This window comes from Lethenteron reissneri, chromosome 1, assembly GCF_015708825.2.
Source record: "Lethenteron reissneri isolate LAM-NWPU_2019-01 chromosome 1, ASM1570882v1, whole genome shotgun sequence".
Classification (NCBI taxonomy): Eukaryota; Metazoa; Chordata; class Hyperoartia; order Petromyzontiformes; family Petromyzontidae; genus Lethenteron; species Lethenteron reissneri.
The window spans coordinates 6,723,591-6,739,319 of NC_083779.1; the positions used below are offsets into that span (position 1 = coordinate 6,723,591).

The following is a 15,729-nucleotide window of genomic DNA, read 5'->3' on the forward strand; positions in this document are numbered from 1 at the left end:
ATAAAGTTTTTAGAGGTAAAGGCCGGAGCTCTGGGTGAACGCGTCTCCCTCCCCTCCCCTCCCCTTCCTCCCTCCCCCAGTCACACGCCAGGTTGTGTGTGGGGGATAAAGTGTGGGTATGACACTTGCCCCAAAAGTCTGTTAAGGCTATACGGGGGTTCTTTGTGTGTGCATGCGTGTCTGTTGAACTTCTTTCGCACCGTACGTAGCACAACCGTGCCCATCGGAGGTGCGGATAACGTCCATACGGCCGGAGTGGAAGAGTAGGCCAAATACCCTCCAGTAGATGCCCTTATGCTCGCAGTGAAGCGAGCAATTGCAGGGCTGCGCCTTTGCCTCGGACAGCGACACGGCCGCTTGTTGCAGAAGTCCGCGGTTAGCATCCAGCGGCCGCCCAGATAAATACTGCGAGAGTTATAACAATAACACTAATGATCTAGATTCGAAGCTTTCGTGACTGCAGGAATTACTTTTTGGTTCTTTCGCTAACGTCACGTAGGAAATAAAATCAAATAATAATAGAATACGACGTTTCGATTGTGACGCAAGCAACCATCATCAGATAAGAATGAATGATAAAACACAGACACATGGGCAGACACACATGCAGAAAGACACACACACAATGTGTCTTTGTGTGTGTCTCTCTGCATGTGTCTGATATTATTTGATTTGATTACCGAAATAACCAAAGAACAATACTCATAATACAGAATCAGAACATTTATTTATACTGGAGGAATACTAACCCTTAATATACTAATTTATTATTTTGTCGGGTAAGGCCCACTGAGCTATAGAGCTATTTCTCAGAAGCGACCTGGCCACAAATGATAGCTCAACGAAGTGTGGCTCCCATCGTGTGGACATTCATTAAGCAGCCAAATACTCTAAACGTGATAATTGGTTTTTTACCCTTCTATCTGGCAACAAAACTGACACCTTTTTTTTACAAGCAGTCATGTTTTCATAGACCACAATACCTGCAGCCATAATGCAAACAAAAAAACACAACTCTGATAATCTTCTTGGTTCTTTCGGTAAAGTCACGTAGAAGGGAAGTAATAAAATAATAAAGATAAAACATAATAAAATAATTCTCACGACGTTTCGGCCACAACGCAAGCAGCCGTCCTCAGGTGAAGAATGAAACACCACCACGCTATATATATATACGCTCCAAGCGTGGTGGTGTTTCATTCTTCACCTGAGGACGGCTGCTTGCGTTGTGGCCGAAACGTCGTGAGAATTATTTTATTATGTTTTATCTTTATTATTTTATTACTTCCCTTCTACGTGACTTTACCGAAAGAACCAAGAAGATGAATCCCTGCAGTCACGAAAGCTTTAAATCGAAGTTTAACTCTGATAATGTGTGCACTGTCCTTGAAGTTGATTGGTCCACACCCGAGACAGCTTTCAATAAAGCCTAGTCTCACATGGTGTTGGACCAGATGACGCCAAAAGGCGCACAACTCAAAGACAATGCACCATCAGAGTATGAGAGCTCGGGGTAAGCATTTACACCATTGGAACGTTGGTTCTAAATGTAGGGAGGGGGACAAATCCCGGTGGGCCGGGAGCAACATCCACGCTTCGCAGGGCACGTTAAAGATCCCGTGACGGGACAGCCTTTAAGGGAACGGATCCAGTGAACAGCTGGTAGGTTGAAAAGCAGCAAATAAAGATATGAAGTTCTGCAGTTGAAATTGCGGGAAACTCCGTAAAAATGTTGGTCTCAAACTTAGCTGGATGCAAGTAGGAAAGAGAGGGAACAGAGGGAAGTGACAGTAATTTGGACCGGATAATGGAAATTTTATCGTGAAATAAGTATAACCCGTAAAAACAAAGTTTTTCACTATAAATCCTTTATATGCGTGGCAGCGAACTTAATATAAAGGATTTAAAAATATATTCGCCTGTGGAGGACGCGGGGATCGATCCCGCGACCTTTGGCATGGGAAGCGAGGGCGCTACCAACTGCGCTACTCCGCCACGGCCTGTGGAGGGGTTACGCTCTGGGCTCTTATACTGTGACGTTCAGCCTAAGCGATGAATGAGTTCTATTTGAATATATGTAAAATATTTTTTTTTTTGCCTAAAAAGTGTACAATTTTGGGAATTTTTTTCACGAACATTAATTGTCTGGCACAACGAGTCTGTGTGGAAAATGTCAGCTCGATTGGATCACGGGAAGTGGGTTAAAAAACGACCGAAAGATTTGCACGGTCGTAAGCAAGCAAGCACGCAAGCAAGCAAGCATGCGAACTTAATATAAAGGATTTAAAAACTGTTGAATTCTGGTACAGAAATCAGCGGAGGAGTGGGGGGTTACATTTGGTTCCTTATTCAAAAGTTGACTGATACAGGAAAACAAGGTCAGAGTATTGTTATCACTATTTGCAATGCGACCAGCAATGTAGGAGGATTTAGCCCATGCAATGTTGTTACGTGAAGTAAGAAGCTGTTCTTTAAATATTTTGTAACGAATAGTGAGGCCAGACTTCCTCCAAGTACGTTCTGGTTTACGGACAGTACATTTTTGCGCCATCAATTCTGCATTGTGCCATGGCGAAGGGTGATAGGAAGATGTCCAAAGGGTTTGGAGGGGAGCCAAATGATCCAGGATCTCTGACAGAACATAGTTTTATAATTGAGTAGCTTCTTCAGCGGGAAGCTGACAGTCGTCAGCGAGTGGAGAACTCGATAGGACGTTTGCTAAATGAAATTTGATGTTCAATAGAAGGACCAGGAGGGGGCAGGGATATATCAAAGAGGACCACGGAGTGGTCTGAGATTTCTGGATCCATCGCAGTCAGTTCAGATAGTGAAAGCCTAAGAGAACAAACCAAATCTAAAATATGTTCACCAGACTGGAAACAGAATAATGGACAATGTAGAACCCATCCAACAACATGAGCAAGCGAGAATTAGAAATGGTTAACGACCTTTGAATACAAACAACGAAAAGACACGTGGATATCAATCAGAATTATGCCTGGCCTTTGTAGACAATGAAACAAGGTTTCATTCAGTTCAAATTCATGGAGTCATCAAACCACTGACAAACAGAAGCTAAAATAAAGAAATATAAACATCTAAAAACTAAAGTTGACAAATAAGAAAAGCAAATTCAAACACTGCGGCTGCAAAAGTGAAGGTTCGTTGAAGGGAGGTCTTGTCAAGGCCTGTGGGCCTGGACCTCTGAGTAGACCGTACTGGGCCCGTTAGGCTCCGTGGATTCTCTGGGAGCTCCGGTGAAACGGTCAGTGGTCATCTCGGCGTACACCACCCCTTCGTCCTGGACCCTCGAGTCTGGAAATGCACACAGGTCAAGCGTGACAAATAAAGATTTATGATTTGTGAAGTCGCTTCACAGACGATGTCACACCCCCCCCCCCCGCCCCACATCTCTCACGTGAACACCTGGTAAAGTTACGCGCTTTGCTGCCAAGGTTCATCTCTTAGCACGCTGATCTCTTCAATGAACATAACCCGCCACGCAAACTCCGGTCATCCTTGCAACAGCTGCAGCTTTTGGCTAACCATCGAACAAAGACGGTCACTGCATCGCCCGTTTTTAGATGCGCTTCTGCGGCCGTCTGCAATGCTCTTCCTTCCAATATTAGGGAACCAATGGAACTATACAGTTTTAAATCTGGATTGAAAACGTATTTCTTTAGACCTGCTTTTTGTGTTTAGTGTGTTGCCCCTCTCCGCACCTCCGATTAGCACGGTTAGCTACGTACAGTGCAAAAGAAGTTCAACATACATACAACATCAGAGCCCACTAGGAGCCCCCCAGAGAATAGCGAGAAGGGCGAGGCGTAACGACCGTGGAACGCCAAGATGGAACCCATCTCTATGAAGTTCCGGGCCCTCTCGTGACGCACGGTACCTGTGACGGTGGCGTACGTGGTGCTGTTTGTCGAGACGGGGCGAGGAATGGACGAAGATGGCATCATTTCAAGATTGGCGTACACACACTGATCTCCATCCGATTTCCCGGCCACCTCCTTATCTGCACCCTCCAGGGAGGGAGAGGATTGAAGGGGATGGAGAGAGAGAGGTGAGTGGGATGTTTCGCAGTGTCGTTTGTGTTGTTTGGGACAAACGATGGAAATGTGTACATTTGGAACCGGAATCACGATCATGGAAGTACGGGTGTCTCACGCGTAATGCACGATATGCGCTCCTGAAAACAGCGCGTAAATGGAATCGTGCTCTGCGAAGCCTGTTTTTCCATAGATACTTATGATGGGATGGAGGGGGGGTGTGCGTTATTGAATAAAAATAAAGTATTTCATTTCATTTTAATGCTGGATTTACAAAAATGCGTACAAATGTAACGCGTAATATTATTAAAATTACAAAACAATACTTCATATGGAGTTTAATAAACTATATATTTAAGATTATAAATCTTACTTGCAAAGATTACTTAATAATGGGTAACTTCTGGGATTCGTCAACGATTTCGTAGTGCAAACAAAGGCCAGCAGTAGATCATGGAAGGCTATGCCCAGCCCGTGACACTGTGACGCTGCCATGGCGAGGTGACACCGTCAGAAATATATTTGTTATTTTACTTTTCAATTTTAATCGTGGAATTTCTTTTTTGCGGAGCACGTAACTGTCAAACGCAGAGTGGAAGCGTACGAAGTGTGTCCCTAAAACAAGTATAACCCGTAAAAACAAAGTTTTTCACTATAAATCCTTTATATGCGTGGCGGCTAGAGTCCTCTCGTCCTCTGGCTTGAGATGGCTGCCACCTATGGGTCAGATGATTGCATGCAGCATTAAGCAATTGGTAATTAAATCTAATATTTTTGTCCTAAAAAGTGTAATATTTTGGAAAAAACAATTTCACGAACATTAATTGTCACGCACAACGAGTCTGTGTGGAAAATGTCAGCTCGATTGGATCACGGGAAGTGGGTTAAAAACGACCTAAAGATTTGCACGGTCGTAAGCAAGCAAGTGAACTTAATATAAAGGATTTAAAAACTGAGAATTTGCGCTTTCGGGGGGTAGTGGTGGGTGGCGTTACGTGAGGGATGCCTGTGTAGAGTTCTGCATAAGAAAACTATTTCAATGGGATTGTTTTAGTGCTCATTAGAGCCAAACCATGCACGAATACTTGGGGTTGTGAACTGTAATTCCTAATTAGGTACCCTCGTGTTCGATCGTGTACGTCAAATGCGAATTTTCGACTACGTAAGTCATCGTGAGAGATACGTTCCAGAGAGGCTCGTGAATAGCAAATTTTGCGGATGATATTGGCCGATAAAAACCTATAGTTTTAGTGAATTGCCTTAAATACATAAATAAGCTATTGGATACATGGAAATGATCGTAACACAAAACAATGAAAATGTATTATAATAAACATGAAGTGAATAAAAAATAACATTAAAGTATTAAATTATAGTTTATAAATGCACTAAACTTATCTCATCACTTTCTCACGTCACATTCTCTCTCATTACTTTAACGCATCACTTTGTTTCTCTTTCTCGATGCAGGGGACGCGTAGAGTTTCAAATGCCATTCGCGGATAGCCAAAATCTCCGATAGCAGGTTCGTGAATTTGACAGAGCCAATCAAATGTTGTGGGGAAATTCGTTAATTTGATTCGGGTTGGCAGCAAACCAGGATGGTGAAAAACCAGGAAAAAAAATATGTTGATAATTCTGTACGTTTCTTTCAGATTACATCCAGCATCAATGAGGTGGTTCACAAACAGCAGCTTTGGCCTCGTGCGAATTAGCCTCCTGATCTGGGTCCATAAGTCGAAGGCGCCCCAAAGGACAGTCGTTCACGTGACCCAAATGAACAATGAGAGAGGGTTACTGGTTGGTTGGTCGCGATTGGCAGGTTATATTAATTTAGTAAGGTGAATTTCTTCTAGCAATTTGGTGGAAAAAAAATGGTCTCCTTAATGACATTGAGGTGTTCTGCTTTGGTAATGAAGTTAAGTGTCCATTGGTTAATAGAGTTCGTTCGTTGGTAAAAGTTAAAATTGGAGTGAATTGCTCATTGATTGGTTGCAATTGGCAGGTTAGATTACACGGAGCCACCCGGAAAGTTTTTTTATTGTGTCTATGTATGTTGAACTCTTCGCTCCGTACGTAGCCATATCACAGTTTAGTGTGATATGATACGAATTATGGTGGTATATGGTATACAGTACAGACGGTCTCCGGTTTACGACGATCCACAATTAACACCGTTTATATAACGCCAATGTGGATGGATTTACGACGCAGAAACTCTTATTTACGACGCACATTCCCATACGACTCATGTGAACGGAGCTGGTCTGGTTCCCAACGCGACTCGGCGTGGAGCTTTATTATTCTCGAGTGTTTGTGGATGTTTCTGTCTACAGGAAAATAGGGTCCGATTGAGGACGATCCTATTTGCGACGGGGTTTCAAGGAACGCATTGAAACGTCGTAAAAGCGGGGACCGCCTGTATGCGATAGCACCAGCCGCACATGGAGTGTGGAGGCGTGACGTCAGTACGCAGGAACCCGGTTCAACACTGTGACGTCACCACGCAGATATTGCCGGTGACATCACGACCATGCACACGCACTTGCGAGTGCGGCACCAAGGCAGACAGGAATCCACCCAGGTCATCAATCCAGAATAGTTTTGTTTTTTAATGTAGTACGAGTATGATGATAGCTTGTGGCAGGAAAGTGTTGTAAACGTAGCCTTGAATATCCGTTTGAGACGGGTGGGGTACAATCGCGAGATGGATTAATGGGAGACCTAAAACAGATGTGTAGAGACACAACTGATGGGATACCATGCAACGGAGCTTAGATATTGTCATATGTGTAACACATGTGTCGCATTGGTAATATCTGGATGATGGAAGCATGTTATAGTGAGGTAGTAATAATAACGATTGTTTTTATATAACCCCCTTTACATCAGAATGTCTCAGAGTGCATTAAATTGCATCTCATCTCAAACATGTGAAAGGGCACCCCCAGTGGTAGCTCTCTGTGTGGGCACAAGGTGACCCAGCACCTGGCCTGCTAACTTGGTCTGCCAGTAGGGGGCGATGATCGCTATGTACAATCTCAATTGAGTAACCTGTAATGCAGACCGAACACGTGCTATGCTTAACTTTCGATTTAAAGCTTTCGTGACTGCAGGGATTCATATTCTTGGTTCTTTCGGTAAAGTCACGTAGAAGGAAAATAATTAAAAAAAACGTAATAAAATAATTCTCACGACGTTTCGGCCACAACGCAAGCAGCCGTCCTCAGGTGACAGACCTGTTCTTCACCTGAGGACGGCTGCTTGCGTTGTGGCCGAAACATCGTGAGAATTATTTTATTATGTTTTATTTTTATTATTTTATTATTACCCTTCTACGTGCCTTTACCGAAAGAACCAAGAAGACGTACTATGGTTATTACACCGGCAACAATAACCAGGGCGGCCGTGGGGATCAAACTGCAAACCTCACCAACGAGCGACGAATGTGCTACCAGTAGGCCATGCCCCCCGCCCCCCACCCCCACCCCCCACGTCGTGCAATAAACGCCATGTGGCCATGGTGAGAGACAAAATAAGTATAACCCGTAAAAACAAAGTTTTCACTCTAAATCCTTTATATGCGTGGCGGCTAGAGTCCTCTCGTCGTCTGGCTTGAGATGGCTGCCACCTATAGGTCAGATGATTGTCTGCCTGTATTAAGCAATTGGTAATTAAATATTTAATTTGTTTTCCCTAAACAGTGTAAAATTTTGGAAAAAACTTTTCACGAACATTAATTGTCTCGCACAACGAGTCTGTGTGCAAAATGTCAGCTCGATTGGATCACAGGAAGTGGGTTAAAAAACGACCGAAAGATTTGCACGGTCGTAAGCAAGCAATCAAGCAAGCACCCAAGCAAGCAAGCGAACTTAATATAAAGGATTTAAAAATAGAGGCAACCAGAGAAATGCCTCTTCAGTGCCTTGTGCACATCCATTACACTGGTCAACCAAAAAAAATACATTTTTTTCTGGCCTGGACTTTTGCAGCTGTTTTAGACTAATTTCAGGGTGCTGATTCCAAATCTGATCTCAGATTTGCTCTATCACATCTCATTTTATGCTATCGGCATACCCCATTTTCATTGATTTTACCCGAAATTAACTCTGTCACTTATGATTGCAAGTTGTTGCGAGTCAGTGACTGCTTTAGTGTTAAAATATGGTGCTGTATTTTTAGGTTAGTGTGTTTATAATATCATTTTATGTAGATATCCACATTTATTTAATATTTTTCTTCTGCAGTTTTTATTGAAAATGCAATATTTGATATCTCAAAAACTTGATGTGATAGACAAAAACTGATGCCAGATTTGGAATCAGCACCCCAACATTATCTTAAAACCGTTGGAATACCTTGTGCCAGAAAAAGTGTGTTGACCAGTGTTATTAACCCACCTGCCGTCTCATTCCTCTTCTTCACGATGATCACGGCTATGAAGATTAGGAGCAATATGACTCCAGCCACCACTATCCCTCCCAGCACGAGTTCATTCACTCCAGTGACTGGCTGAGTATTAGGATTCGAACTCGGCTTCACTGTGTGCAGGGTCTGCGATGTTTTTTCCGTTGGATATCTGGTATCATAAGAGTGCACTGGTGTGAGAATAAAACATCGCAAAATTAGTCGAAGGATATTCAACTTTTATACATGCTACACTTGCCTGTAACATACATCTATACCATTTTTATTTATAGAGCATATACAATTTGGGAGCAAGAGGGGACATTATTATCCTTCCCCCGCTCTGCGATTGGCATGGTTGGCTACGTACGGTGCAAAATAAGTTCAACATATTAAGAGCAGAGGTTACAGGGTTGCAGAAGGTCATTCAGACCACAACCCAGTTATTGTTAAATGCTCAAAGGGGGTCCTAGCAATGTTGGAGGAGTTATGCAAAGCTGCATGGAATAGGGAATTGTTGCCAAAGTACTGGAAGAAGGGAATTACAGAGGAAAGGGGAAGGGAAGAAGTCCAGGTAAAGAATTAACCAGAATGCTCAGAATCAGAATCTTTATTTATCCTAGAGAAATCCGATCAGCTATGCAGCTCTTTTTTACAGATGTCCAGTAGAGGCGGGTCAGAATGTTACAACAAACAATACAAACAATTTCATCATTGGACCTCCTTTGTCAGTACCAAAATATAATATTAGGGGTTTTCCCCTTTTTTCTGGCAACAAACTGGAATATTTTAAAAATGATTCATGTCTGCATTAACCACAATACCTGCAGTAAATGCAAACAAAAAACACACGATGATAATGTATGCATTTTCCTTGAAACTGGTCTGGACCAATCAGTTGCGGCAGCAGAAAAGAATGAGCAATCTCGACTGAGCATTGGTTGAATGTCGGCTTTAAAAAATGGCGTCTTCAAAATGGCGGTTCTGAAAAAATGTCGGCTCTGTAAAAATGGCGTCTTCAAAATGGCGGCTCTAAAAAAATGGCGGCTCTGTAAAAATGGCGGCTTCCAAAATGGCGGCTCTGAAAAAATGGCAGCTTAAAAAAAGCATTCGAGAGAAGCAGAGCAATGTGAGACCGAAGAGGTAGGATAAGAACCTGGCATTGGCCATCTTCTAGAGATTGGAGATGAGTGGTGTGGCTACATAGGAGAGAGTTGCAATTGTTGAGTTGGGATGTGACGAATTGACGGATAAGGATGTCGACAAGAGCTAGTGATGTTGTGCAGATTGAGGTATAAGGTCCTGCAAAAATGATCCTGTGGTAAGAACACAAAACCTCATGGTCAATGACAACTCGGAGGTTTTACACACTCTCTGCCAGTGTAATGTCAAAGTTTCGAAGATTAACGTTCAAACTAGAGTCTACACTTTAATATGCACTATGGTACTTTCTTAATGTAATCTTTATGAGTTTGTTCAATTCCAGTAGAAAAGAGAGTAGAAAAAAGACAGTACGGAGCTGGTATATATGAGACAGTTGAAATTAATAGGCAGTGCAAAGAGGACTGAACAGAACACGACCAACACTCATGCAGGATAGTCAGAGCAAAACGAGTGCACACAAATGAGACGTACGTGAATGAGACAGATAACTCAATCATACAAATGAGACTGTAGAACAGTGCAAACCAGACAGTGCAGAGCAAGACAGGGGGAGCGGATCTTAGGGGCCGTCCATAAATGACGTCAGACCCCCCCTCAAATATGACGTCACAAAGCTGTGCCCCCCCCCCCAAATATAAAACATGCTTCAAATCCTAATATACTAATAGGGTTTTTCCCCTTTTTTCTGGCAACAAAACTGACACCTTTTGCAAGGAATCATGCTTACATTAACCACAATACCTGCAGTCAAATGCAAACAATTATCAGAGTATTGTTTTCTGTTTGCATTTGACTGCAGGTATTGTGGTTAATGTAAGCATGATTCCTTGCAAAAGGTGTCAGTTTTGTTGCCAGAAAAAAGGGGAAAAACCCTATTAGTATATTTTGGTACTGGCAAAGGAGATCCCATGAAGATATGCTTCAAATCTTTAAACTATTGTCATTGTAGTGCGTAATTAATGTGGCACTGCACTCTGATGTTGTAGGAGAAAACATGTATTACAAAGTCTATTTAATTAAGTAGAACGTGTTGTCTATATTTATTTAAAGTTGTGCATTTTGATGTGACGTCACATTTATCACCCCTCCCCCCCCCCTTCGTCATACATCGGCACAAATGTCTGACCCCCCCTCCCCCTAGGTGCGTGACGTCATTTATGGGCGGTCCCTTAGAGGGCCGGCTGTGTAATGAACAGATAATGCAGACGTGGGATTTACTTGCTGACACAGCTAAATGCTTACGGAGAGGAGTTTAGCAGCTCAGTAAACAATTAAATGTTTGCTATTATTCGCACTCATCAGCAAGCCTAATCCAGCTGTAGGCTCCCATGCAAAGCCTAGAATATAAGGGTTGCCCAGATGTACACGTAAAAAGGACAATACCTTTTATGAAGACAGTGGTGACATCTGTAGTCGCTGTATGATTCGTCTCTGTCTCACACGATGTAACCTGCCGTGTGGGTGTCGGTGTATGTATAGGTGTGTGTAAATGTGCGCATGCATTGTGTGTATGTAAATGTGTGTTGATATAAAATAAACGTTTAAATAAAACACACACACACCAGAAGCTAACATTGAGAGCATTGCTATTACAACACAATTGTCATGTAGAGACTTCTCCTTGCCATAGGAATGTGGAATTTCCACAATTTCTCAGGACTGCCTATGCATATGAACACCCACCAACACTGCTTTGGTACAGAGGCAATGCAACCTTACAACGACAATCGCTTTCCAAAGATAGCAGCGCTAAACCATGTTTTGATTAACAGAGTGCATATCACAACTCAAGAGTAATATTTAACCGATTCTGGCAAAGGACATTGTTACACGATAATCAGTTGTTTCTGAAACTTTTCACGACACTAAAGCCAGTAAAAGCAGCCTAAGCTGACTAACATTACTCATCACACGAAAACACCGCTGATTGTGAGTTACCGAATGAAGGAGGACTCAGAATCAGAATTTGAATTTACATTGGAGGAATCCGATGAGCTATGAAGATTGTTTTCACAGATGTCCAAACTGTTTACCAGTCTACCATCTCATCCATCACATCCAAACTACGTTCAGCCAACATCGCACAGCACCACGCGTCTACCTCTGCTCCTGGCTTCGCACTGCTCAACTTTGGAATTCCGTTCTCCCATCATCGCCTCTCTTTCCAAGCTCTCACAATAACAATAACCTTGTTCAGTTCAAGAAACGTGCTACACTCATATCTGTAACGATGTTGGCAGTGCCAGATTAAGGTAGTGTTGGGCCTGTAGCATATGTTATGAAGGGGCCCTAAATAAAAAAAACACGGAAATATTAAGCCACAACTTTTTTACTTCGATAGTAAAGTAATTGTATTTTTTCATTTGTTATACAGCCAGATAATGACAAATCGCTAACCTTAAATACCCAGTCGTTCATAAAAGTTGAAGGCAGTATAGTACTATAGTAATAGAGCAAGTTACATAATCACTGAACCGGAATTGATACTTCAAAAGCATTTAGCGCAGGCCCTTTAAAGTGCGGGGCATTTGTAGCTACTTTTGCTACGGAGATAATCCGGCACTGGATGTTGATTGTTGCTGTCCACTCGACTTTTTTAGCCTTTGGGCCCTTGGCACGGCAACCGTGTGTAAATGACTAAACCTGGCACCCACATGTGACCTTGTAGGCAACTATGAAACAGATGAATTTACAAGTGCGATATTACGATTAATCAGCACATGCAAATGAGCTGGTGACGTTCACTGCGAACACAGAAAATGCCTTTGAAATGAATGCGATGCCCATGATGCAACAGCAATGATGGTGTTACCCACAGCTCGCCGATTTCGTTACCTCCTTGGGAAAAAGCGTCTTCTTTTGGCCGTTTATCCAGCACTCGCACACAAACATGGTCGTGCATCCACTGCTCCGCTCCTTGATCACAAGTTGTTTGAAACTCCAACCAGAGAAAGAATGTGACCCATCGTTGCCAACTATAATGCTCTTGATTCTCCCAAGAGGATGCAGCTTCACGAGGAACTCGTCAACCTAGGAGGAAAGCAATTCTATTCAATTCGAAATCAAGTCCAACAAAGAACTCAGCTGGTGCAAAATCTGACTGCGACTTCCGGCCTTGAGGAGGCCTTCAGGCGTGAGGAGGCCCTTAGCACGCGTTAAACGGTACTGATGTTCACCCTCATTGGGGCTCATGAGTGCAGGGAATCATAACGGTGAACGAGGAGGTAATACGTGTACTTGGCTTAATAACTTTTAACATGGAAAAACGATGGTTTAACGAATTTTTGCTTACCAAGTAATTTTCGCGGAACGTATCTCACTCGTTAAGCGATACCTGCCTGTACTTGGCTTCACAGCACAGGCATGCACATTGCTGTTCATAGTCTGCTATGTCCACTCTGGTCTACCTCCTTTCCTTCAACTTGATCAGTCTACCTTCAGGAGTTTCTCTCGATATGCGCTGTGTTTTGCATTATTCTGGCTGTCGCCTGATGAGGCTGGTTGTTGTACTTACCAGCGAAACGTCGTCCTCGATTGTATATTTTGTGGCTTTACTCTCCAACACACCGGTGTGCAGAGCTAGTAACGAATTGGCATGTTTTGTTGTTATGGCGGGTTTAACGTGTCAAACTGTGTTTTCGCGCTATGTCGCTTCTCAGATGCCTTCAGTTGTTTTGAGAGCGAGTCACAATAATTTATTTTTGCAAATGTTTTTATCTTGAGCCCATTTTGCAGCCTTTTATATTTTGTTAATTTATTCTGCCCTGTGGTTCCTTGCTATTGACGATGCCATGATGGAATTAGAGGTGGTCAATATTTTCTCTACTTATATTTATTTCTGCCTCCGATGTTGGTAGAAACATCTTCAAATTATGCTGAGTAAATCTGCATGAGGAAGCTAGGAATAGCAAAGGTTTCTTTACCATTGACCACATACATACAGGGAAGAGCAAGGATTGCCTCTGAATAGTTGAACGCGAGAATGAAGACGAACATGACAACGTGGCTGAAAAAGAGTTTTCAATCAGTGCGAACCGCCGGCCCCGACATGGATTAGAACGTGGACACTTGACAATAAAAGGAACAAAATCCAAAAGATGTACACCTGGGGGAGATGCATGCAGGAATTACACTGAGAGACGGAAATAGGAACACGTGCATGACAGAACAAGCAAAACAAGGCACCAAATTGGCAGACATTGAATTTGTCTCCGTGAGTCCGGTGGCCATGCAGAAGCTCTGCAGCCAGATGGTGGTGGGACGCTGCTTGGGCTGCCGACCTTGTAGGTCGCGTGTCCACTGTGCAGCAGCTGCGGGAGGAGTTGGCGTCAGCGGCTCTGGCCGTGATTGACAGGAAAAGTAAATGGGCTGGGAGAGGAGGCGTCGCTAGACGGACCGAGGGAGCCGTGGACGAGACTGGCAGCTCAAGGAGGGAACGACCTCTGCCACGGAGATGTTTCCTGTTATTGTTTATTTAAATATTTAACCTGGAAAATTCCTCCAGGGGGGCATCTCAATGCCAAAGGAGTACTCGCACGAATACGCACGTGTCATGTTAATTGCGTCATTTTCACTACAATTCTAGGAATGTGGTTTATATAGTTCAATATATATATAATGTTAATTATGTTGCAGTTACTCTGTATTTCTGTATTAGGATGCTGTTATTATCGTTATGAATGTGACTGCAACCCAGCACACTCGTTACGGGGACCTGCAAGGTGGTTGCACAAAACCAGCTAATGTTGAGCTCATGATTGCAGCTGTCTCTGCCTCATTCTCTGCCTCATTCTCCGGTTAAGACGTCACTTGGCTTGCATATGCAATTCCATTCATTGCGAGTAACTGCACTTAAATTTGTTTCGATCAAATCTCACACTCTGAAAAAAGTTAAATAATTTGAAATCACGAACCTGGCCATTTTCAAACGCATTCTGGTATCTTGTTGAATGGCTGAGTATGATATTTTCTGCGTCATCGTCCCCATAGATCCAAATGCGGACATTGGCGTCTGTCCCGGCTGCAGTCTCAGTTCCCGTGTAAACAGTCACATTGTAGTTCCAGTCTCCCGACTCTGCGACGAAATCACGCACACAGATTACAGACGGCGCGCACTTTCCCGCACACCCGATTAGCACGGTTGGCTAGGTACGGCGCGAACGAAGTTCAACATACACACGTACAGACTGAACGAGGCGTCACGGCGCCTGCACGGGTCCACCGAGCGCCACGCTCGCACGCGCTGCGATGGCTGCGACCTCCATCGGCTGTCAAACCAACCGCGTGCCGTGCACACAGTCCCCGACTTACGAACCGCTCGACTTACGAACGGGGGACCAGGTGCCGAATTGTGTTCGTAAGTCGATGGTTAGTTTAACGCGTACGCTTTCGCGACCATCTCTTATGGAAGTCGACGGTTGTCTGTTAAGACGACGATTACCGGCGTGGACTAGTGCTTGTTAGCGAGCACCCGTCACGTCCTGCACGGCACAACAGGAATGAGTGGCCAGCACCACACCCTGCCGACTTTGTCTACCCCGTTATCAGATTTCAAGGTCGAGTCGACCTAGAGGCGGCCCAGGACCGGATCAGACATTCGTCACCGACGCCAGATCCACCTCAGGTAAGGCAAGTTTCGCAGCGCAGTGCGTTAACCACTGCGCCATACACACGCGCGCGCGCACGCACGCAGATTCCACGCACGCAGATTCCACGGACGCAGATTCCACGCACGCATATTCCACTCCCACGGGGTGCTGACACACCTGCCTTTCTCACCTGCACCGCGAGTCAGAGCCACGAGGCTCAGCACCGTAACGAGATGGTAGAGCATGGCTCCCAACAGCAAACAGAGCCCCTCACAGACTATCCCCTTGCAGCTCACTGCCCCTTTCCCAGTCGCTTTTGATCATCTACCACTTCCTTCTACGCACACTCTGCCATGCTGCGTTTCTCTACTTCCCTTTATGGTTTCCTGCAGCTGAAATGCAGAAATTCGCCAGCTTATATTATCATTATTTCGCTTGTTTGCCCAGGAAAGAGTCACGTGAGTCTTAAGACTAGAGTATTTCTCGGGAGGGACATGGGAAGTTTATTTTTTGCA

General features: G+C 43.9%; 1 protein-coding gene across 1 annotated transcript; it reads right to left on the reverse strand.

The window, feature by feature from the left end:
- Positions 1-1,560: 1,560 nt before the first annotated feature.
- Positions 1,561-15,491, reverse strand: LOC133353485 (uncharacterized). Its single transcript, XM_061569810.1, has 7 exons — positions 15,405-15,491; positions 14,540-14,700; positions 12,462-12,656; positions 11,010-11,076; positions 8,456-8,653; positions 3,899-4,021; positions 1,561-3,315 (listed from the first exon to the last, which is right to left on the reverse strand). The coding sequence occupies exons 1-7, from the start codon at positions 15,457-15,459 to the stop codon at positions 3,182-3,184; spliced, it is 933 nt and encodes a 310-aa protein (XP_061425794.1). The 5' UTR covers positions 15,460-15,491; the 3' UTR covers positions 1,561-3,181.
- Positions 15,492-15,729: the final 238 nt, after the last annotated feature.

Excerpts from the sequence above, each read along its gene's own strand:
- LOC133353485 (XM_061569810.1), bottom strand. The coding sequence starts at position 15,459 with ATGCTCTACCATCTCGTTACGGTGCTGAGCCTCGTGGCTCTGACTCGC. Across the intron at positions 12,657-14,539 it reads ATGCGTTTGAAAATGGCCAG|GTTGACGAGTTCCTCGTGAA; the intron begins GTTCGTGATTTC and ends CTTTCCTCCTAG. Across the intron at positions 11,077-12,461 it reads AGACGCTTTTTCCCAAGGAG|GTTACATCGTGTGAGACAGA; the intron begins GTAACGAAATCG and ends CCCACACGGCAG.